Source organism: Manacus vitellinus, unplaced genomic scaffold (genome assembly GCF_001715985.3).
Source record: "Manacus vitellinus isolate BGI_N305 unplaced genomic scaffold, ASM171598v3 scaffold_15_pilon, whole genome shotgun sequence".
NCBI classification, from domain to species: Eukaryota; Metazoa; Chordata; class Aves; order Passeriformes; family Pipridae; genus Manacus; species Manacus vitellinus.
The window spans coordinates 12,848,505-12,872,345 of NW_021939122.1; the positions used below are offsets into that span (position 1 = coordinate 12,848,505).

Sequence of the window (23,841 nt, forward strand, 5' to 3'; positions counted from 1 at the left end):
CAAATGTGAATTTGCACACAAATTGACACAACATAGAAAATCAAGATAACCAAATTATTCCATTACTTTAGCAGAAACCTGGAGTAAACCTTTGTTAGAAATGTTATCATAACTTCTGTGGTCTTTACACCTATTTTTAAGCCTCATCTTTGGGAGTCCTTGGGTTACAAAACAAACTTGGCTTTCCTTACCAAAAAAAAAAAAAGAAAAGTAATTTATAACTCAGAGTTGCAGAAAAGAGATGGAAAAGATGAATTTCAACTGTTCAAGGACAAAGGGTACTAGAAAGATTTCAACTTCTCTCATTAAAAAAACCCTAATCTGATAACATCTGATAACCAATTCTTTTGGTTTTGAGTAGTTGAAGCTGGTACTACTGCAAAATTATGTTCAAGAGCAACCCTGCAAATGTTTTGGCTTCAAATGAAGTCCGTGCTCCTCTATCCAGTTTCCTGCCTGCTGAACAGAAATAGCTGCAATTAAATAATCCAAATCATCACAGGATGGGGGAGATCTGAATCAAATCAGCTCATTTGTTCATTCTTAACTTTTGACTCACTTTCTTTTCAGAAAGATACTGGTAGGAGACTTGGCTACTGACAAGTTTTGCACCTGAGTGTCACTCAGCTGGCTGAATCTCTAATTGTTTTTATTATGATATGCATGTACAAGGCCATACCCAAGCAGCTATAAATGACACACTCACCTGCTGAGGCAGACACAGCAGTGCTTGCCGTGGTGTTGCTCTGAGAAGTGTTTTTCATCCCATATGCTGCAATGAAGAAATTCAAGAATGACAAAGATGAAGGATGTCAAGGGATCAACACACATCAACCTCGGGCTGCAAACCATTTCAACAATCTTTTCTCATTCAGCATACCTAGGACAACTCAAACAATTAAAGGCTTCCCCAGACAGCAAATCTCTAGTGCATAGGTACTGGGAGCTGTTCCTGCACATGCAAAGCAGAGGAAACATTGCTCAATATCCCTTCATATCGCACCAAGAAGATGGTAATGAGGGATCTTCTGTCAATAAGAACTTTCTAGTCACTACAGAAAAGGTGGGAGAAGGCAGCACACATTGGTGGTCCTTTCTCCAGGCTTACTTTGTTTCTGACCTGCAGAGGCTGCAGTAGCATTCTGGGTCACGGCTGAAGAGCCTGGAGACAGGTTGTTTTGAACTCCAAACACTACAAAGAAAAACATTGCAATGGCAGTTATAGGGATCCCACAGCACAGGTGGTAATCTGGCTAAAACCAAACCAAACCCAGTGATAATAATGACCTCTCCCGACAAATTTCACCAGCTGTTTGGAGGCATCACAGGCCTAACCATTTCTTCCTTCAATCACGTTGCTGTATTGATATTGTTGGCCCAGGACAGTAATGGTGACCATTTTAAAACATTATCTTGAGTTATATTACAAGGCTATTCTCATGGCTGCATGGACATTTTTGCAGGTGGGGCAGTTGGGAAAAAGGAAAATTTAGCAAACTGGCTTGGACTGACTAAGGGAAATTTAAGGAGATACCTGCACACTGTATGTGTCAAACTACTACCCAGAGACAAGCAAACAGCTTGGAAGGTAGCCCCTTTGGTGTCAGAATCACTGTATAGACTGCTCTTGTACACCCTGCTCATCACGCAGTCAGAGACCCTGCATGATGGCACTGTGCAGTGCAGACAGCATGTGTGACTGTGAAAGGCAGAAACGTGGTTTGGTGACATTGAAGAGAGTCTGCCAGAAGCCGTGAGCCAGGTGAAGCAAAGGGAAATTACAGGGAAAACTGACAGAAAAGCAGTGGGCCTTTATGGACTAGGACATAAGAATTTGTTTTCTAAAGCATTGCCCTGAGTTGTTCTAGGGAAGAAACAGGCTGCCCTAACAGGTGTCTTTCAATAGACAAACAATTCTCCTTGGAAAATCTCTACTTTTCCCTGCCTCCCAGACAAAAATAGACAGGAGCTAACAGCAGCTACACTGGGCCAACTCCGAATAAACCCTCCGTAACTGAATAACTGGGTGTGCAGACAAGCTGCTGACACTGAGATGAGGAACAGGAGGGAAACTGGGATATAGGCATTATTTCACTGCACATGTCTGCCAGAAATGTGTTGCTGTCAAAGTTTGAAGAGAAGAAAAGAAAAATCTGACCTGTAGAGGAAGAGCTCAGGCCTGCATTCAGAGTATGATTGCTGGGAGCCAGATTATTTGGAACACCAAAAACTGCAAAAAGAGGAAGTGAAATGTTATTACTTCTCTGAAATAAGAAATCCAGTACCCAAAGGTCAGTGGCACAGTCACAGAAATTACGATTCAACTTGGAAATGCAATTACTGAAAATGCATAATAATTACACAGGGGAAAAATCTTGAAAACTATGACAACAAACCACCATTTTACTGAACTGACAAACGGGAAAAACTCTTACCTCAAACAAGTTGCAATCATGTTACAGTGAGAGAAAGCAAAACTTTCAAAAGTATGCCATGATAAAGGTTTGTGTGGTTTTTCTCCAGAGATGGGAAATGCAGCATTTAAAAGTGGGCCTTACCAGGTATAAGCACACTCAACTCTTACTTATAACATTTTCAGTGTATGAGTCACTCTTACAATGGGCCAGGTAATCCAATTTAATTAGAGTCTGAAACTAATTTTTAAGGGGAATGTGAGCTTGACCTCATTGATAAAACTATCAACAAAGTTTAGCAACAGTCAGACAGTCAGGACAATAGATCCTCACAAAGAAGGATTTTCAGATACAGTCAGTGTAAAAGCAGAGAGCACCAAATTACAAAACAAAAAATCAGAAAAAAATCAAGCATATCCCTTGCCATCTCGATTCTTCCATCATTTTAGTTCTTGCAGTGCAAAAAAACCACAAACACTGCTTTTGACCCAGTTTCAGGTTTGAGTTACATCCTTCAAACCTAGGCAGTACAGGTTGGGATCATCCATACCTGATCCTGTGGAGTGAGACATGGCATTGATCAAGGAGGAGCTGTTATGATATCCACCAAGGGAAGACCCAGCAGGCAGAGTGGAGGACCACATGTATGAAGGGAGGGCAGTATTCAGTATGGTTGTGTCATATGTCCCTGACACTGTAAACAAACAAACAAACACACAGAAGTGTTTTCAATGAGACCAGGCTTGTGGCTTAGCATGCACTGCAGATTTATATGGTAAACAACTTCATCTGCCTTAAATTTGAATCACCCTTGTGGAATCAACACAAAGACTCCAAGTTAATGTGGTGTAACTGACCTCAAATGTCAGGATTACAGCCCACCCAAATTTTAACCAATGGAATAAAGACTGACCTGGTAGCATGATCATTCACCTTCCACTAGACCAGGTTGCTCAAAGCTTCATCCAACCTGGCCTTGAACACTGGGGCATCCACAACTTCTCTAGGCAACCTGTGCTACTGCCTCACCAATCTCACAGTAAAGAATTTCTTCCTAACATCTAAGCTGAACCTACTCTCTTTCAGTTTGAAGCCATTCCCCCTTGTTCTGACAGTACAGTTCCTAATGAGTTATTATCAAGTGGTGTTGCCAATAAATCCAACACTCACTGAAATTTTGTCTTCATTGCTATCTCCATCTTGCTTGGAGATAAGAGATCAAATCACTCTCAGATATATTCACTTGGAGCTCTTATCTCTGCCAGAAATACCTCTGAATTAAACCTGGTCACGGCAGGAATGGGCTTATATTTATGGAACTTAGACTAGTCACTAGAAAGCTACCCTATCTTGTTATGGCAACATCTGGACAGTCTTTCAGCATTCTGACCCTTTTCCTGTATTCTTGCCTCTGTCTGGAACAGAGATCATGTATTCTTACCTGAATGTTCTTAGCAACTGAGTATTTTTTAGGGCAAATACTCCTTGCAATTACTGCAACATCGGTAATAGCCAAGTACCTGACTGAGAGCTCTCAGTGACCATCTTTGTCTCCACCACAGCCTTTTTTGGGATCGGGAGTGTACTTGATGGTGACCGTGTGGGGCTGCAGCTGGCTGATCGACTTCCTTTCAGCAAACGCTTCACATCATCCAACTCTGTCCCTGGCAGGAAAAGACAAGGGTCCAGAGTCACCCAAAAGCCATTGTTTCACTGACCTGTAATCTTGCTCTGGATAAATCATTCAGTGGAATTTACCTGAGTATCTATGAAGTTGTTACTTTCTGGGGGTGCCACTAAATAACAAAGCTTCAGAGGCTTGTTTGTGGGACTAAGTACTTTTACAGCCTTGCTTCTGGGACTAAGTAAAATTACATCTTTGCAAGACCACCACCCAGCCCACAGCATGCTTCCTTGTTCAGAGAGGGGAGAAAAATTAATGTTCTTGACAGGAAAAAGAGAATGACATGCTGCTATCTGTCATCATGAAGACTGGGTTCCAGAGACACTGCAGACATACCCCTAGCAGCAACATCCTCTATCTTATCCCTGATACCCCTGGAATAAAAGCCATGGCACTTACATCTGCCAGAGGGAGATGCACTCTGCAGCCGGACTCGTATTTCACTCTCTGGGAAGATAAAGAGCAGATCATGAATATGGAGTGAGATACATTTGTGCCCTGGGCTGGAATGAATCTTCAGGCTGAAATGAATGCCTTCCTTCTTGCTGTTTATGATCCATCTTGCTGTCTTGCTGCTTGATCTGAGCACCGCTCATGGCCCATGTGAACTGGTTGTAAATTGGTTTGGGTGACTTTTTGTTTTGGGGTCACAGTTTGTTACTTAAAATTCCAGGGAGCTATATTTCACTCATTGAGGGCCTCTGTTGAAGTCAATACTGTTGTTATCGCCAGACATACTGAAGGCCTAATTATGCAGTCCTCAATCACACTGATATCCCCACTCAGCATAAATGCTATTTTTATTGTCCTTCTGAAGAAAAAACTACAGAGCCAAAAGAAGCTTATTAAATACACAAATTCCCTATTACTTCTTGGGTAAAATTCACACTGCCATCTCTGCAATGGGCTGTATGGTTTAGTCTCTTATCATGTGCTGATTTCTCTTTTGGTTCACTGAATGTAACCAGGCCAGTTTTAAGCCAACATTATCACCAGGTACTCAACATTATTACTGACCTTTTCTGTCCAGCACAAAAGACTACAAAGTTAATGTGATTTGGTTGGGGCAACCCTTTAAGCTTGCTTCCCACAAGCAAAGTAGCCAGCCAGGACATGTGATACATGCTTCTCAAGATGAAATCTGACAGTGCGTGCACTATAAAAGAAACACTATCTTGGCATTCACCTGGAGAAGCTGATGGATTAGAATTATTTTCTGAAGTAATATGAGAAGCTGGACCTGATTCTCTGGTGTCTGCTCTATTATGTATGGCCTAGTTCTGATGGGAGCTCAGGCATGTAGTGTGCTAGAGGAGGCTGTGACAATCTGAGGCAGAATAATTGGGAAATGTGACACTCTGCAGGAGCAGTGTGCAAGAGTATACTTTGATTTATATCCACTGCTAAAATTAACTTGGATAAAGTAACATTATAATTTCCTCTTCAACCAACTGGGAACAGATATTATACTCTTACAAACTAATATAATCCTTCTTTCCCCAACACTGTTAATAAATTATTAGAAGAACTGAATGATTTAAACAATGTAGAGCTTTACAGTGAGCTGCCTACACAGACCACAGCAACTCCCCAATTTCCTCCCCATCTCCTTACCAGCAGCATGATATCATTTCAGGGTATGGCTTTATGGTTTGCAAGACAGATCACAGTGGGAGAAACATGAATGTAATTACTGTAAATATGTCAGAGGCAGGTCCCAGAGTATGGATGGACTAAGTTTATTGTAGTGAACAGACAAGACAGAAGACTATGTCCTATGCCCTCAGATGTCCAGGTTCCCAAGTAGATCCTCCTTTCTGACACACTCCAAACCACCATGACCTTCAACAGGGTCAATTTTCACACCAGGCTTGTTTAAACAACTGCTTACAGATAAATGGCTCATCTGCAGTGGTGTAAATTCACGTACCTCATCTGACTGCTCTACGTGGACTGATAGATTCCAGCTAAAGAATGGATCCATTTAACACACCTGAATTACACTGAAGAAAAAAAGAAGCTTTCTCAAAGAACAGTATCACTCACCTCGACTTTGGCTTCTCCCTCTGGTGGAGGTAGATGCTGTGAACGGCAATGAGAAAAAAGCAGTGTTAGTCTTTACTGCTTGTGACATCTCTGGAAGGCAACACACCAATCTTGCTCAGAGTGCTCAGATTCAGACAGTAACTTTTCTTGGGGCACAGCTGGGGCAATTGAACTCTTAGAGTTTTTACCAGGCTCCCTTTAGACCATAAGATACCTTGAAGAATCAGTAGCACCTTTAGCATTTCTGGACCAGCTGCTGTTTCCTTTTCTACACAGAAATGTTGTTCATAGATGGTGATCTCTCATTTCAAATAGAAAAAAGGAATCTAATAGGCCTGTTTACCCCACTGACCAACACTGTGTGCTGTGAGACCCTGCTTCCTCTCTGAGCCAGAAAGATGGCCTGATCATAATGTTTCATTATCTTCACTGAGTAAAATCAGCAGCTCAGAGTTTGGACAGGGCAAGCTCATACCTGCCGCCAGTGTTCAGCGTAACTGTATGATTTGATAGCCCGTTCGTATTTCCATAGATTATACTCGCTGAACTCTAGAAAAGAGCAACTGGAACAGCATATCCAGCAATGGCTCAAAATCCTAAGAGTCTGTTCTTGCAGCTATTCTCCCAGTTTGGTAGAAGGTAAGGGTGGAGGGAATGCTATAAAGTATCCCATGACTGTGCTCTCCTGTCCATGTCCTATGTCATATGGGGAGCATCACAAAAGGAGTTCAGAGTAGCAGACACACAGCATGCACCCTCTGTTTGAATATGTCAGCTACAGACCTGGCTGTCAGCTGTTAATGTAAGTCCCAAATAACTCCTCCAAAGTCATGGAGCTGCGCTGACTGCCCAGTACAGAGACAGCACAGGTACAGCAAGTCACAGCAATGTGCAAAAAGCCTTTGTAGTCACCAACTCACATGACCTTGCCACAACATTCAGAGGAACAGCTCTAAAAAGAACATACCAAAATCTTTTCTGGGAAACTCAGGAGAAGAGTTGGCACTGGAGCTCCCTGCAAAGAACAGAAATGTGTTAATTAATACTTTGCACAAGATCATTAAAAGCTTTCAGAACATGTCTTCCTGGCAACTGTCTAACCCCAGTGGGCAGCAAACATTTCCATTTTAAAAAAAGAGCTATTCAGGATCACATGAAAGAGCTGCTAATGTCTTTCAACAATATATACCACAACTCCTTTTAGGAATGAGCATTACCATAAACGGGACTTAATAATTACAATGTGTCCCTGCTGGCTTATTTCCCAGCAAAACCACAATGAGATTCCTGTGCTGTTGGGGACATTAATGTGCATTAATGTGCCCTCAGAGTGCAATACACATGGCCTCCTTTTTGTGGCGTGTTCTGTGGTACCTTCATAAGTTGCATGGCGGTTGACATAGGTTTTCCTTTCAAATGTCGAGCCAGGTGATTTGGTGAGAGTAGAGCTGGGAGACTGGGCTTGTCTGTAGCCAGAGGATGATGATGTTGAATTCAATCTACCACTTCCACCTACAGTTAAAACAACATGCCCTCAGCAAGATAAGTCACAGCTGTGACTGTGACTGATAAGCCCTTGGCTCTACACACTGGATGCCCTGAGTCTCTGAGCTGGACAGATTTGCACTGAGACCTCACAACTAGAGATGGACAAGAACAACATTTGGGTCTAACTGTGGCTGTCCCCAGCATTCAGTGCAGAGAGGAGTGTTTGTTATCTTCGTGGTTTCAAAACAAACCTTGTCAATGATATACACAACAGCAGGTTTTTGCCTAGGGGGATGAGTGAGCCATCTCCCTCGAGCACGAACAAATCTAGCTCTGAATGGTGCTGGGTTTTGGTTTGGATATAGATCCATCTGTAAACTCAAGTGGTACATGACACAGGCTAAAAAACTGGGAGACTGTTAAGCCAAACTCAAAGTGCTGAAGAATGCAGTTCACAAGATAAAGGAAAGCAGAGATGAGTCCACTTCCCTTCCAAAACAACTATCCACACTCACATTTAGACATGCCTTAGTTGGCCCATTTTCTGGAAGAGTGATTGAGGTGTGCATCAGACCCAAGGCAGCCTGGAGGTGATTAGTAGCTGTTACGTTTAGACAGAGGAAAGAGTTTCCCTCCTAATTCACATCAGTGCTATGGAGAAAGAACTGAGCAGCCATAACTGTGTTCATACTCTTGTATGAAATCTAATGCTGGAGTATGATCAGAGTGCAGCAAAAAGGGAGTCCTGTAATAAGGGGTAACCTGTCCACGCTGATCAGCAGGATCAGACTGGATATTGTTTACCCATCCCTATGATAAGAGTGTATCCAACAGTGTTTTCTTGCCAACTTTCCCCTCTACAAGGATTTGTTTTGTTCTGTAATGGGGGACAGAGAGGTGAGTCAGATACCTGGCTAGGAACCTTATTATTTAGAAACTTTTGCTATGACAGTCTAACAGTTGGGCAAAGAATGCTGTCAGAGAAGAATCCTGTTTTCATGGAGTAGGCAGCACATAATGATTTAGCACATCTAGAAAATCTGGCAGACTGTACAAAGTGCTAAAGCCATGGACACACAAGCACAAGAAAACCTTTTCTAGGAAATTCTTTAATAATATTCTACCCTCAGCAAGACCAATAAAAAGATTAATCAAAACTGTCTTTAGAACAGAAATGGTCAGAAAGATTGTGATTTGCAAAAAAATGTAAGAAGGAAAATTCAATTTCTGAATGACTTCTTAGAAACAGTGGGAATGGCATTTTTTGTTGTTGTTCTCCTGAAATCAGGTTTTTCTCTGTGGAAAATGGGAATTTTGTCCTTTACTCACCCATCCTCAAACCCAACTTTAGGGAAGGAATACCTCTGCTTTGAGTATGTGTTTGCCACTTCTACTTTCACAAACCTTGTTTTCCTTACCTCTGGCTCATCCCACTTCCCTGCTCTGCATATCTCCTCAGCCCATTTATGCTGTCTTTGCCCTCTGTTTCCTCACTGTGCAATGATTTCATTCCTTACTTGAGGTCACGTAGCTGCTGCCATGGGTGTAAGACCTCTTTTCCACTCCACTCCCTCCAGTGTGGGATGATGTTTTGAGCCCACTGCTGCTCCCTCCTTCTGAAAGAGATGAGCACAAAATGAGACATTCTCTCAAGGCAGAAGATAAGAATAGCAAAGACACTGCAAGACAAGTCAGGAGGGACCCAAAGCTGTCCACACACTCAATTACAAGCACAGCTTCATGTCTGGTGAGAGATCAGAGCTGCAGGGAAGTGTCTTGGCAGAGCAGACAAGCATTCCCACTCCACACCCAGTGGAGTGGGAAAAGCAAAAAAAAAACTTTGTAAAGTTTTGCTCCCTACACAGACTGAAGGATACTTCTGTTAACCCTCATCATAAATGGGATGATAGTGCAATTCCTTCCCAAATCAGCTGCAGCAAGCTAATACAGATATGGTGGGATAAAGAGAATGGAGGATTCTTCCCTACTTGGTACTTGTACTTCCCTACAGAGGTAGAAATGACCTGTGACCTCTGATATTACCCAAAAAAGATTCACTCACTGTTGTCAACTGGGTAAGATGACAGGAGAATAATACACTGCAACCCCAGCAGAGGAGGCTGCAGACTCTATATCTGGCCTTAAATCCATGGAGAGTCTGGTCTACCAGAGTGGAGTACGTGGCTTTGCTTCTGATAATACCCAGACAGCTCGCCACATACTCTTCCTTCTCCACAGTAACCAGTATTTTGGGAAAGGCTTTCCTGAAAATTGCTTTTCTTTGAGTGTAAATCTTTATGCACTGAGACCTGCTGCATCCAGGGATTTATGGAAATAATGGATATAATGCAGACAAATAGCATGGAGAGGCACAGAACACTGAGCAGAAGTAATGCAATGACTGAAAATTACTTACTGGGTGGCAAGGACGTCAGTCTTGTGGTTACAGTCTCTGTAATAACTAAGGGAAGAAAAGGGTGCAGATGTAATGGGATGTTAATATAGCCAAACTAGATTAATGTTCTACTTATTTGCCATGCAGGAGCATGACTCAGCCAAAGAAGATCAACTCATTTAAATAAAAGTCCCTTAAGACCACACTGCCTGGGGACTGTGGTTGCATTAGCACACAATGCTGTGTTTCTTTGCAGGTCTTTCTATCTCTAAGAACATCACTGTCACGGAAGATTTTTGTCTTTACAAGATCCCTGTAAAACATGAAACTATTATTATTTCTGGGCACTTCTGAACCACAGCCATGGCTGTAACCACAAAGCCCATGGTCAGACCCCTTATTAGCTTCCTACTAGTTAATTCCCATACAGTCAGCAGGAAATTAGCCTCTGTTTTACACAAAGCCCCAAAGAGATATCTAAAGAACATGTTCTAGGCTACACAGGGCATTGATATCAGAGGTAGAAGCAGCTTCCAAAGTCCACACTACTGGCTAGAAATGCTACCACAGGGCAATCATCTGGTTAAACAATCAGGCTGTGATATACATCTCTAAATGTCTGATCTTGGCCCATTCTATTCCTTATTCTGACTTCAGCAGAGAGACCAGAGTCAGAAGCAGAATTTAGTTCTAGTCCTCTCATCAGCATTCAACCCCTTACAAAACTAGCCATCCACTTCTGGGTTTTCTGGGGTGTGATATAAAAATAAAAAATCTCCTCCTTACGTCTTTCAGTAACTTCTGATCCATCTTGCCTTGTTTTCTTTGTTACAGAATCCATATCATTGCCACCTGCAAGGAAAACAGAGAGACTGCACTCAAAGCTCCATGAAAGTAGGAAATGACAACAGCTCCCCACAAGTCCCACTTGCTTCCTTCAGCTGGAGAATAGACTGCTTGGAAGATATCTGTGCCAGGGAGTTCACAGTGCCCTTCCAGAGCCATATGATTATTACTAATAGACTGGCACCTACAACACTGGATACTGAAACACCAGCAGGGATTGTAAAGCCAACAGGCTTTACAATTGCCAGGTGAGACAGGGGCAATTGAAGCAAATCCACTCAGTGATTGAGTTTAGACCTGGATTTATATCCAGACTCCGTGGTACTACATTTTGGTCTCCAGCTGTGCCCCTATAAGGGTTTGATGAAAACCACAGGATCCAAACACTACTCCCACACATCTGCTCAGAGCAGGACTCAACAGTACAGGATTAGCTGTGCAGGCAGTTTCAGGAGTAAGTTACCTGCACTCTGCCAGTACTGTCAGAAAAACCTAGGCAGAGTACTGTTGATCTGTCAACAGTAATACTGCATTCTCATGGTACTTTGATCCTAAAGCCACAGCTCTGATTGGACGTACCTTTAAACTAGCTATTTTTGGCAGCAAGGAATTTGGGTAGGAAGTGCTTTATCTTGCTTTACAGGTAGAGGAGTGACAGTTTGAGGACCCTGTCTGTGGCTTTGGGATCTGATCTAATTTAATGCCAGCTCAGGTCAGTCTACAAAGTGTTGGAATCAATGCTGTGAATGCTGTGTACACTCTTTTTCATGACTTGGACCCCTTTCTAGTCAAAATTATAATCTCTAGTAGAGGTATGACTGTCTGCTAAAGCAGAAATACCACAAGAAAACGTGATTGTGGAAAAGAAACATCATCTAGAAGAGAAAACACTTCTGACAGAAGGAACCACACAATTGCTCACTCCTAGTCTCTCTAAGATAACGTTTCATCTTGTGCAGCCACAAACCATGAGAAGAGATTTTAATTTACACACAAGCTTGCAATAGGGTAAAACCCTTCACTACATTTGAAGTCTCCCCTTTAAAGGTCCAGCTGTAGCAAAACCTACACACTTAAAAGGTTGAGTCTAAAAAAAAAAGCTTTGGGTGAAATTCCTTCTAAGTTTTAAAGCTCATCTTGAGGCAGAACCCAAGACTGTGCGCCCCAGTACAGCTACTATTTGAGTTTGATCCTCATGATTCCACTTAACTCTTCTGGAAAGTGCAGCCCCCCCTGATGTTACGCTTGTACTGCCCAGGTATAAATAATGACACAGGGCAGGATGCAGCAGAGAATCTGCAGGAATATCTGACGTTCGGATTCAATTTTGTCTTTGCCAACAACTGCTATTCCCAGAGCTGAACAGGAACAGTCTGAGTGTAGAAGGCACACTGCCAGCCAAGCCAGTTTAGCCTCCTGTGACAAACTCAGCTGAACTTTGCAGAGAACAACACAGTGCCCACAGCCCTCACTCTGCACTGCTGACCCTGAGCATGTCTAAACAGTCCTATAAATGGGGTTCCTGAGGACACAGCCAAGTCCTTACACAACCTTGGCAGCAGCGGGATGCTGCTCAATCCTCACAGTGCTTGTTAGCACTGTGGACTTCCAGGGGATGATCCAGGGTGTTGATTCCAAGACATATGCAAGACTGCAACTATATGCACTAGGAGAGTTTCTACTCCAGCAGGATGACAGTTTCCTGCAAGGTAAGGGTTCCTCCAAGGAAAGGCAGTATCTTGGCTACTCTTCCTTTCTACATCAACACTGGAAGCATCTTTCAAGCCCTCTCCATAAAAAAAGATGCTGGAAGCTTTTATCTAGATTTTAGCACTGTTGGCTTTGTCAGTGTTTTTGGCAAGGAACACAGTTTGGAAACTGCTTTTCTACTGCTTTGTAGCCCCAGAACTCCACTTCCTCTCTGCTACTGGGAGGTGTTGTTGGTCATGGATGCTGGAAGAGGCCAGCACCACCATGTAGTGAATGTATCTTCTGCATTATTGCCTTCTCTCGAGAGAGGGGAATATCTTGCTGTGATAGCAATTAAAAAAAACTTACAAGAGGTTAAAGCACATCTTTGGAGCCATGCATGCCACAGCCTGGCCCCAGCACACAGCGCACTTTGATCCATGTTGCATGTGTGTTTGCCACATGGATGCAAAAGCCAGCCCAGGCTCTAGCAGGCTGACTGAGATGGATTTCCATCATCTGCCAGGACTGGCTCATCTCACCAGCTCCTACCTGGATTCACAAAGACATAGCTGTGGGCTATGTCTGTGGAAAGCAATAGTGCTGTTGAATCAGAGAAGCCAACTGGAATCATCCCTGAGCAACAAGCAGGAACTTGTGAAGTGGGATCACTCTCAAATAAGCCAGGCAGCATAAGACAGGGCACCCCTATGGACACTTCAACACAAGGTTGTAGAGTGCTTGTGGCACCCACAGAAACAGGGAATTTGCAGACATTATTGGCACTAGGAAGCAGGAGAGGTCTGGCACTGCCACACTTGTGCACACTGCTTCCTCTCTGGACAGCACTGAAAGCAAGACAGCAACAGCTGCCCAGTGTTGCAAGGCATGCTCAGGTATGTGCTTTCCACAAAAGCCTGACAGTGCAGGGTGCCTCCTGCATCCCCTGTGCCACTTGCCTGAGTGCAGCACACTGGCAAAGGCACTGAGCCAGGCTGAGATGGGACATTTGAACCCCTCTTATTATTTTAGAATTTAGGTATTGGGTGAAATGGTAATAAAGTTTATTATAAACATTTTTTCAAAGGGTAGGTGAATAGCCACAAGGATGTATTTTAGTGGAAAATTAAAAGTAGGCATGTTTCAGATTCTTTTATCCCTCCACAATGTCCTCCCAGTTTTCATGTCAGAATGCTGTTGCACTCACAGCACATCCTTGCAGCTCTCTCCTCTCTCCAGAGAGCCCTTAATAGGGCTCCAGCTGTGAGACACTCCATTAGGAGAAAGAGGCACCTGCAAGTGTTGAGATTAATAATATTTAATGTCAGTGGAACCCTTTGATCATGAATACTCTGAGACTCAGTAGACAACTCCAAACGATGCCACTGACTGTCTCTCATCATGTCAAATGTCTTTTAGGGTGCCCTGTCCTCTTAACCAAGCCTTTCAGGTGTCACTATCCTGGAACTAATAGAACTGCTTAAAAAATAGCCCTTTATCTCTCTTTTACCCCACAGACTAGGAATCTGACTTTCTCATTCTGCTCTAAAAGCTGTTCCTTTCGAGTTATTTTACTAAAACCAACACAGTTAGAACTGAATCAACCAAACCATGCTTCTAAAATCTGCTCATTTTGTAGACTCACTGGATGATGTTAATGCCAGGGAAGCTGGTTAGATGTCCAACCAAAGCTTGGACATGCTGTAGGAACCAAATTTTGCCCTGCCCACAACCTCTCCTGGCTTCTTTGACACCAATATGTGCTCATATCCCAGAGCACAAGCAACAAGTGCTGCCCAGACATCACTCTGCTCTGCCAGATGCCTTCTTTTCAAAAATGTGTCCTCACCGTCCCTACTTAATCAAGCTACTCAAAGAGAAAGGGGCCAAAGCAAGGCCACTCTGACCTGCACAACTTCTTGCCTCTGGCACCGAAAGGAAGACAAACAACCCGGTATTAATCAAAAAAGTGTTTGCACAACAGGAAAGTGCTGCTGTCACCATTTCACAGATGAAGCAGCTACTCACAGAAGGACAAGTAACTTTCCCAAAGTCACTCTACAAGTCAGTCTGAAGACAGGAAAGGAAGACAAGTCTTTCACTTTATGCCACTATGTTCAAATTGCTAGACCTGCTGTAGGAAGGATTCAAACTGATTCTCAAATCAGACTTATCTCACTTAATTGTGACAAAACCACCTTACAGTGCTTCATAATCTTCTATGACAAAAATATGGCACAAAGTCCATAGTAAATGACTCACTGCTGATAAATAAACCCTGTTTGAGACAAAGCAAAGTTTGTCCAAGGCAACACAAACCTTCACTCAAAAGCAGTTTACTCACTTAATATTACACCCTGCACCCACCATCTGAAGCTCAAATTTACAATCATTACTCTTCCAGCACATTCCAGATCTGCTCAGTTTCAAAAACAGCCAACAGATGATCTGTATTCACCATGCTGGTACCCTTATGGAACAGAGAACATTCAGCTAAACTGTATCTATTTTACAGTAGTTTCACAAAATGCATTAAAAATGTACCCGTAGGTTGGCTTCACATTTCTTATCTCCTATCCTTTCACCGGATACTCACTTTAAAAGACTGACAAACAGAAAACCAAAATGATCCAGCTCTTACACAATCTTTTTTTTATATTGCATTCCCCACAGAAAAAAGTAACACCTCCTTTATTTTGCCTTGTTCTTAAAGGAATCTGGAAGACAGAAAAAAAAGGAGCCCTTTTTCTGCTTTTTTGCTGCTTTTATTAGTAATGTAACTTACCTGGAGTGCTTTGGTTACTGAACGGAAAATCTGTTTTTCTCCTCAGTCGCTTCCTTTCTACCAAAAATTTGCCACCTTCACTTTATATCATGTCCTCCCAAAGGTGTGTGGAATCTGAGTGATCATCCAAAAATGTTCACCTCTTCTTTATTTAACCTGGTTTAATCTCACTCTTCTTCTGCTCTTCTATTCCCGTGCTCTTTAACAAGTCCCAACAAAGGCGTGTCGTGGTTTCCTGCCTCACCCTACCCTTCCAATTATCTGACACTCACTGGAAAAAAAGATCTGCCTCCAGGAATCAAACTTTATTGAAATAAGAAAGGCTCCTACCTATTTGCTCAGGTAGATTAACTATTTAAATCCCAGACAGAGGTGTGAAGGCTTAAGTCAGGGTACATGAATAGTTGTGGCAGTACTTTCTGATACATGATTTGAGATCTGATTTGGCATTTTCTTATAGGAAATTACAAGCACCTGCTGATGCTACTGAAAAGCTGGCTGCAAGCTAAGCATTATTTTGCAAGCTTGCAAATACACAGGGCTGAACTATGAGCTACTACAAATTGGCTGAAAAACACTCAAGTCAGTGGTCTGAAGTGCCTTGCCAACCCACAGATATCTGTGCTCTATTCAGAAGACAGCAACATTAATAAATAAAAATACACCAAACTGAGTAAGGAACAAAATGTCTTCCATGAATACTACCTGCAAACCAACACTGAATAGGAACTGAAGCAGAAGAGCAGCCATGGTGGGTCAAAGCAAAACTCCATCTAGCTCAATACCCTGTCTTCTAACCATGTCTCATGGGAAGACCATGTGAACAGAACAAATAGATATTTTCCTGGTGTACAGAGTCAAATGCAGCAGCACTGCAGTCATTCTTTGACAGACATTTTCCATTAATATGTCCAGTTAGTTTTCGAATCTGTACATTTTAGTATGTACAGTGTCCTACAGCAAAGATTTTTAAAGCTTAACTATACCTTGTGTAAAGGTTTTTCCCCCTACTGAACATGACGGTACCATTTGGTGCCCCGTGCTTCCTTACAAGAATTAGAATCCACCTTGGCTTTTATCACCCTACACAGATTTTGACAGATTTGTTCCCCTGAAAGAACTTAACACTTCATGTGGATTTTTGCACAGATCTTTTGAGGGGCTGCAGATGTGTGCTGTCAAGATAGTACTCTGTTCTTTTAAGTTCCTTATTGAAAATTTCCAAAGGTGTGCAGGGACATGGCTGCTCTACAGCACTGCACTCCACTCCAAAGGCAGTGTTCCCTGTATTCGTTGATGAGGATCAAGACTTCTTCAGAATTCATCAATGCATCTCCTAAATCCCAGAACTTGTAATTACATTTATCTTCAGCAGGCAGATATTTATGCAGTATAATTTCCTGCCTGCATGGAGGAAGCATCCATTACTCTGCCTTCAGAACATTAATCAAGGGAAATTTAGTTGTCTAAACAAGCTGCATGTGGCAATTAAGTCATTAAGAGATGTAGAGCTCATCCTGGGGCTCAGCCAAAGGGCACTTGGCTTAAGCCTTGACCAAAAAGCATAAAAGTGGCTCTAGCTTTTTGAACTTTGTGCTCTTTGAACATGACACATAAAAAACTGCCCTCTTATTATCAACTGCACTTTGTTCAACTCACTTGACATCTGCTTCCAGCACAATCCACAGTGTGTGCTTCAGACACAGCCTGACTGCTCACGGACAGAAGGTGTTCAAGAAATGGCAGCACTGAATGCCCTGGGCTCTGTAAGACCCATCAGTATGAGGGAGACTTACTGGAATGGCTCACAGACTTCACTAGAGCAAGAGGTGGGACCTCACATTTTCGGATAATGATCTCAGGACTGGAGGAATTTCCTCCTTCCTTTACCTTTGTCTACCAGCCATCAAAATTTTGATAAAATGTGAAATTACAGTATTTTAATCCCTGCAATGTTGTCAGGACAAAGATACTGGTTTAATGCTTATTGAGAACAAAGTGCTCATGGAGCATCTCTTCATGAGTCATTTTGCCAGTTTCTTACTGGAAAGGAAAAGAAGGTCGAGGTGGAGTATGACATAGAGGTGACTTAAGAGGAAACTGAAAATAAATCACATCTTGAGAAACACTGACTCCACATTTTAAGAAGATGGAGTTGAAGATGCTGCCTGCTGAAACATTATTAGTTCCCCCAGGTTCCTATGGGGCAAGTGTCAACATCAAGGACATAATTTAGAGAGGTCCTGAGCTGCTTCACCTGTTACTGAAGTCAGTGATTATCTCAGGTACTCAGAGTCACTGCAAATCAGGTGTCCAGCTGGCACAATCAATTAACTGCAGCAGACCTCACTTCAGGTCATCAGCTGCCACTTCTGCAATAACAGTGGTGTGTGCACTGGTGGTTAGAGCAGGGGAGGCACCTTGAGCTTCCCTTGGAGGTAACAGTCACCATCGTTCCATCCCCCATTTGTCCTGCTCAATTTTGCTTGTAGAAGGTGAAGTATGTAGAGGTGGAGCCACACTGCTGCTGGATGTGCCTGGGAATGTTTTACCAGATGCAGTTTGCTGCTTTCCCTGCTCCCAGCACACAAAGAAGCCTCGATGCCTCAGTCTGGCAGCTAGAGAGATCAAATTACAGTTGAAGACAGCACCATCTTCCTGGTGAAAGATGCTCCAACAGTTTACAGCACCTGATGCTAGCTCTGAAAAAGTTGAGAAACTCAGGCAGAACTCTACCCTGCACATTCACTGCTCCTGGAGGGGGGCTGTGCCACAGCACATCTAAATCACTTCTTACTCTGCAAGGGGAGCCCTAAGATAAAGGGTCTCCAAGTTAGACCAGCTTGTTCTGTCCATTATTTAAGAGCTTAAGTTGTGTTCATGGTTTAGAAACAGCCAACTTATGATAACTTGTCATCTTCAACTTGAAAGGGAGCTCTGGAGCACAGAATAAGGTGTACACTGGTCTAATAATTCTGTCGTGACTGACACATAAATTACACAACGAGTGAATCAGCCAAGGAGCTGATTGGAATAGTGCAGGCCCACACAAGGATGGTTCGCACAGGGAGGGAGAAGCCATACCTATTTCTGTATAGCAACTGCAATTCCCTCCATGCCTTGGTTTTACACAACTGAGCCAGGCAGCCACTGAACCAACCAGAGCCTCTTGAGTCACGTCCTTGACTCAGTGCCCCAAGTCCACAAATTGTACATCACTTGGGAAACACCGTGAGTAACCTCGGGCATGAATAAAAGCCTTGTGGGGAACTGATCATTGCTTTTGGGCTGCAGGGGGGTGAGTAATGCCAGGATGAAAAAAAACATTGCTAACTCAATCTCCCAGGTCCCAAGAGACTTCAGTGATCAAGAGGTCTTGGCTGTCTCTACCCACTAATACAAAGATTGTACAGCTAAGTACTGCCTTTCCTCTCTCCTTCTGGCTTTATATAACATTCCACACAGTTTATAATATTAAGCACAGATAAGAAATAGCAATAATTATAATAAACCTATATCTGTATGTAGAGTATTATAAAACAGAGACCCTTAACAGTGCAGGACAAACTGAATTGTAGTAGCCCAGAGAGGACAGGCTGGGCTGTTCTGGTAGGGGACAGCCAACTGGGAGGAGGCGGCTGAAGACTTGGGCTTGCTGCTTTTACTGTTACCATGTAGACAGGAGGGTCTTTTCAGCAGCTGCAGACAGCTGTCTACCTCTGCTCGGAGACAAGTCTGTATAGACAGACACTCAGGCCCTGGTGCTCTGCAATACAACTGCCTAATAGTTACTATTAGCAGTAGCAAGCAGCTCAGTCCAAAGACTGGGGATGGACAAGTGCATTGTCTTCTGTGTCTGGGACTGCTCCTGATCATGTAATTTTGGTGACAGACAAACAAAACACACCTGTGACCTCTTAAAGGTCCGGTCTTCCACACAGATTTTTATGTGCATTGGTGCTTGGGCACATTTTACATCTCGGTACACGTCAGGCTGTACAGCAGGAGATGGCTGGCACAGCCAGAAGTTATCACCTCTAATGGCATCAAGGCTGGGATGTTAACAGACCTGTGTGCAAAGGTGACCTGCTGTCATCTCTCCCTTTCTCCACACCCCACACCCCTGTCCCCATAGAAATTAGGGAGCTACTCCAGCTGTCCAGCACATCACAGCATCTGCCAGGGAACAGGGCTGTGAAGCAGATGATCCTGATCACTGCCACTCTGAGGAGCTTTGCTGTGAGTTTAAACCAAGTAATTTTCATCCATAAGACTCCTCTCCTTCCCAGTGCTGGCATGATGAATAATCCCTTTCACTTTGTCCTCTAGGTAAGAGTTGCCTGCAACACATGCTGCATACAGCAGCACAGCTATGAGCTGGACTGAGTCTCTTGTTTGATTCTGATGGTTATTGACAATCAGCCCACTGCCCAGTCTGCTTCATCAAAGACAAAGAGAACCAGTCCTTGAGTATTTTACTTATCACAGAATGCAAGTTTGATTCATAGGATCAAATAATTTCCTATACCCCGGCTTTTAGAAAACTACTGCCTGTTTGCAAGCTCACTCGTGACCCCTTAAAACAGTTTTAGCACCAGTGGCTTTTAGACAAAAACTATGCATGCTAATCTCACACATCAAAAGTTTCAGGCACGTAGGCAGCAAAGGGACACAACCAGTGCCAGATGACCTGGCTGTGGTGCTGCCAATACACACAGTGGAGAGAAGTCCCAGCAAGCTGTTTACAAACAAATGGTAATGTGAAAAAAAAAGAACAACACCTTTCTGGCAGCCCTAAAGAAAAGATATGATTTGTGACTAGCTCACCAGGACCATTATAAAAAGAAACACAGGCAGAATTGCAGTGCAACACTGCATACAGGACAAAAGCTGGAGACAATACTTATCTTGGAGATCTGCCTCAGAAAATGACGGGTGTTGGCAAATAAGCCTGATTTCTGCCTGCAATCTTGACAGAAAATTCAAAACACATACTGGAAAAAAAGTCCTGCTGAAAAATCTCTGCTGGGCTTGACTACAGCTTACAACAACTCACCTCCTATACAGAGAGGGATTCTTGTTAGCAGGATGGGAAATGCAGGGGAGGGTGCCTGAAGGGTCCCTGAGAACAGTTTTCTCTTGCTCTTCCCTTTTCTGTCCCTACGCGTTCCTGCCCTGCAAGTCCTCAGATTCTCTGAGGAACTTGTGGTAAGTAAAAGAAGTACACTGCCAAATGATTTTCATCTACAATGCAGGGATTTTCTCCACCTTTAAAAAATCTTCAGAAGTCTGCAAGTTGAAAAAAGCTGACAGCTATTGTATCTGATCAGTGAAAAGATGTCAGAAGCATAGAACATACACTAAAAGTATGCCATGTTTGGTATGTGTATATATATATATATATATATACAGACACACATATATATAGATACATCAGGTATACCATGGTCGATCCCTTCTGCAGGGATCTTTCCTAGCACATGGAAAGTACATAGCAATTTTGGGTTCAGGATAGAGAGTAAATGATAATTCAAACTCAGCCTACTTTATTAACACAGATCTTTCCTGTGCCCACCAATATGTCATGTCAGTCTGCCACCATGGGAAACACGAAAACTTAAAATAAATAAAAATAGCTGAATCAAGTTTTTGAGCTTTTCAGTGTTTATGTTTGCACACAACAGGGGTATGCAGTGCCTGGGTGGTGTGTTTCTCACTAAGATTTAAACATAGAAAACTATGTGTTTCTCTCAAAATGTTTGCTTAAATAGACCACATTTTTGAACCCTCTATGGTAATGTTTCCAAGCTGTAGTCTGGCTCTAGGTAGAACTTGAAGAAAGTCACTCCTAAGTGAGACTGCTACAATCTAAACCCAGAAATGATAAGAGAGTTGATTTTCCAGATATGAATGGTGGTAACACTCAGACATAGTTCCACACAACACTTTTCTGGGATCATTCCTTATGGTAAAGGGTGTGGGTGTGGGTGTGTGTGTGTGTGTGTGAAAGCACAAAACTATATTTCCACTCCTTTAGCAGGCAGGCAAAGAAAAACATTTTTAAAACACATATTTCATATACAATCATGAGGCTTGATTTTTCACTCAGTTCTGCCAGGTTTACATACCTAAGATTCAAGAACAGTAACTCACCTCTCTGAGTTTCTGTCTTCATATTTGAACTTCCCTGAGACCAAATGATGTAGCAGATACTGTCTGGCACTACATTAATACTGATGGGGTAAAAGTCACCCTCTAGTCTGAAGTCCATGTCAATCCAACCCTGTGATTAGACAGTCTGTCCAGTGCTGAAGGGGCCTTATGGAAATGTTTCCTTTAAAATAATAAGATTTCTGAGGAAATTGTCAAGCTTAGGTAGCACAGTTTCTGAGGGGGAAAAAAGTGGGTTTGTACAAACATGTCAGAACAGCTCTGCTCTGCATATCCTGGGAAGTTCTGACTATCCCCCAGGATCGTGAATAATGAAGACTGAGGCCACTCAGCAAATTTCCTGAGTCAGACTTTGAATGGAAGACTGCAGAGTTTTACAAGATTTCTGTCCAGAGATGATCCTTTTTCTTTGCTAGGAAGGTACTTCCTGTTATTAGGCTCTCAAGCATTTCAGGGCGGTGCTCACTTTTCACTGCCAAAGTAAACAACAGAATGAAAAGTCCCTGCTGGGCTACTAAGGTGTTCCCTCTAAGGGAACATGCTCTGCTGTGAGCCCTGTTTATTGCCACTGATCACTACGGATTTGTCATGGGTTGGCATTTATCACAGCACAGATTGGATTGGTGGTACAATTAGGGATGGGCATTTCAGTTCACACCATGTTTTCGTTCTCCTGGGTGCTTCACAGCCATAAATCAATCTCCAAACATATGCTTATCTGAGTATTGCAAAACAGTTTTAAATCAAGAGACTGGTTTCCAATAGTATAAATTCAGATTGTGCATGTTTCTAATGCATTTGTTTAGATCTGGATTAACAACGCACAACAAAGGAGCAATCTGGATTTTATTTTGTTTCTGAAGGTGACATACCACTTGCTATCACTGCTCGTGGCAAGAAGTTGTGTGAAACTGTTTTTATTCCTATTTCTAGTGTTATTTATTTGCTGAACTGGTCCTCAGAAAGGCTTAAATCCTTCTTGGCTGCTGTCATGCTGCACCTGCTTTTCCTGGGGCACACAGGCTCAACCTGCCGTGTGCAGGCTTGCAAAGCCCCAACTTAAATGGCACTCCTTTATTAGAGGATACATTCCACAGGCATAAAATATTATTATCCGATACACATGACTAGAAGACTGCTGATCTCCTGCAGGACTGCAAGCACAAGATGGGACATGACACTCTGGTAAAATCGCTCTCCAGAACACATCTCACGTGGCAGCTGGAAGCTTCCTTCATGTTCTCAGTACTGAGGTTGGAGGCTGCCTCGGAAACCCTTCTCTCACACGGCAAAAATCACTGAATTAAAGGATGATTCAATCTCATTACATACTAGCTCTCACTTCTTCAGTTGTCTCTTCTTTAGAAACATTCTCCCACATTACCAAAATTACGTCTTCAACACTTTTTTTCCTCTCTTCCCCTCTTCAAGAACTGCTAGGTATCCTCCTCAAGACAGAGATATTAACTGTCCTCTTTCTACTCCTTTCACAATTTTTCCTCATCTTCTCTTTTTAGCAAGGAGCTACGGACATTTATTAATTCCTAAGTTCTGTGGTCCTAGGAGGGAAGCTGTTACTTCAATTTACATTAAAGCAGAGTTGTGTGAGTTTTTCAAATTTAATACCTTTCCCTAGTCTATTCACTTCAACTGTGCCTTGAGCTACTTTTTATTTACAAGATGGAACTGCTCATTTAACTTAGAGTATATTGTTTCTACTCCTTGATTTAATACCTGAAACTTTAATTTACAAGTGCTACGATTTTTAGCTTTCCTGACTATTTTTTCCAAGAAAGATAGATCACCATCCCTATTGAGTTCTGCTGGAAGGACATTCACTCCCTTGAGGCAGGCAAGTGCACCATCAGGTCTATACTGAGGTGATATGTTGTGCATAATATCTGCTTTGATAAGCATTTATTCATGATAAAAGTAATATTCATTTAATCAGAAATGTCAGCTGTTACACTGGTTACAGTATCAACTTATATATAGGCTGCTATGTACCCCTTTTTTCTAACCCACCCCCAATCTCTTCAGCCCAGTAAACAATGAGAAAATGAAGAACTGAATTATTGCAAATAAGAAGTAGTTTATAGCATCAATAAACAGCTGAGTCCAGAATAGAAGACTGATACAACAGTTCTGAAGTTTCGTGGGTTTTTTTTAATGCTATTTTCAGTAAGCAAAGAAGCTGTGAACTCCAAGGCTGCTATTTCTATACTGCACACTGGGCCCAGGGCAAGGATGCAGAGACAATATGTGAGAGGGTAAGAAAAGTACTTCATTTTTATTGCACCTTGAATATAAAGAGAATTCTGAC

General features: G+C 42.5%; 1 protein-coding gene across 1 annotated transcript in view; it reads right to left on the reverse strand.

The window, feature by feature from the left end:
- Positions 1-23,841, reverse strand: part of COL17A1 (collagen type XVII alpha 1 chain) — a 60,283-nt gene that overhangs the window by 24,403 nt on the left and 12,039 nt on the right. The window contains exons 2-13 of the mRNA XM_018069284.2: positions 10,814-10,879; positions 10,049-10,093; positions 9,150-9,248; positions 7,519-7,656; positions 7,112-7,159; positions 6,145-6,180; positions 4,498-4,545; positions 3,935-4,078; positions 2,965-3,108; positions 2,159-2,230; positions 1,121-1,192; positions 707-772 (exon numbers count right to left, since the gene is read on the reverse strand). Coding sequence (XP_017924773.1) covers positions 707-772; positions 1,121-1,192; positions 2,159-2,230; positions 2,965-3,108; positions 3,935-4,078; positions 4,498-4,545; positions 6,145-6,180; positions 7,112-7,159; positions 7,519-7,656; positions 9,150-9,248; positions 10,049-10,093; positions 10,814-10,868 — 967 coding nt within the window. The 5' untranslated portion in view covers positions 10,869-10,879. The remainder of the gene's footprint in view (positions 1-706; positions 773-1,120; positions 1,193-2,158; positions 2,231-2,964; positions 3,109-3,934; positions 4,079-4,497; positions 4,546-6,144; positions 6,181-7,111; positions 7,160-7,518; positions 7,657-9,149; positions 9,249-10,048; positions 10,094-10,813; positions 10,880-23,841) is intronic.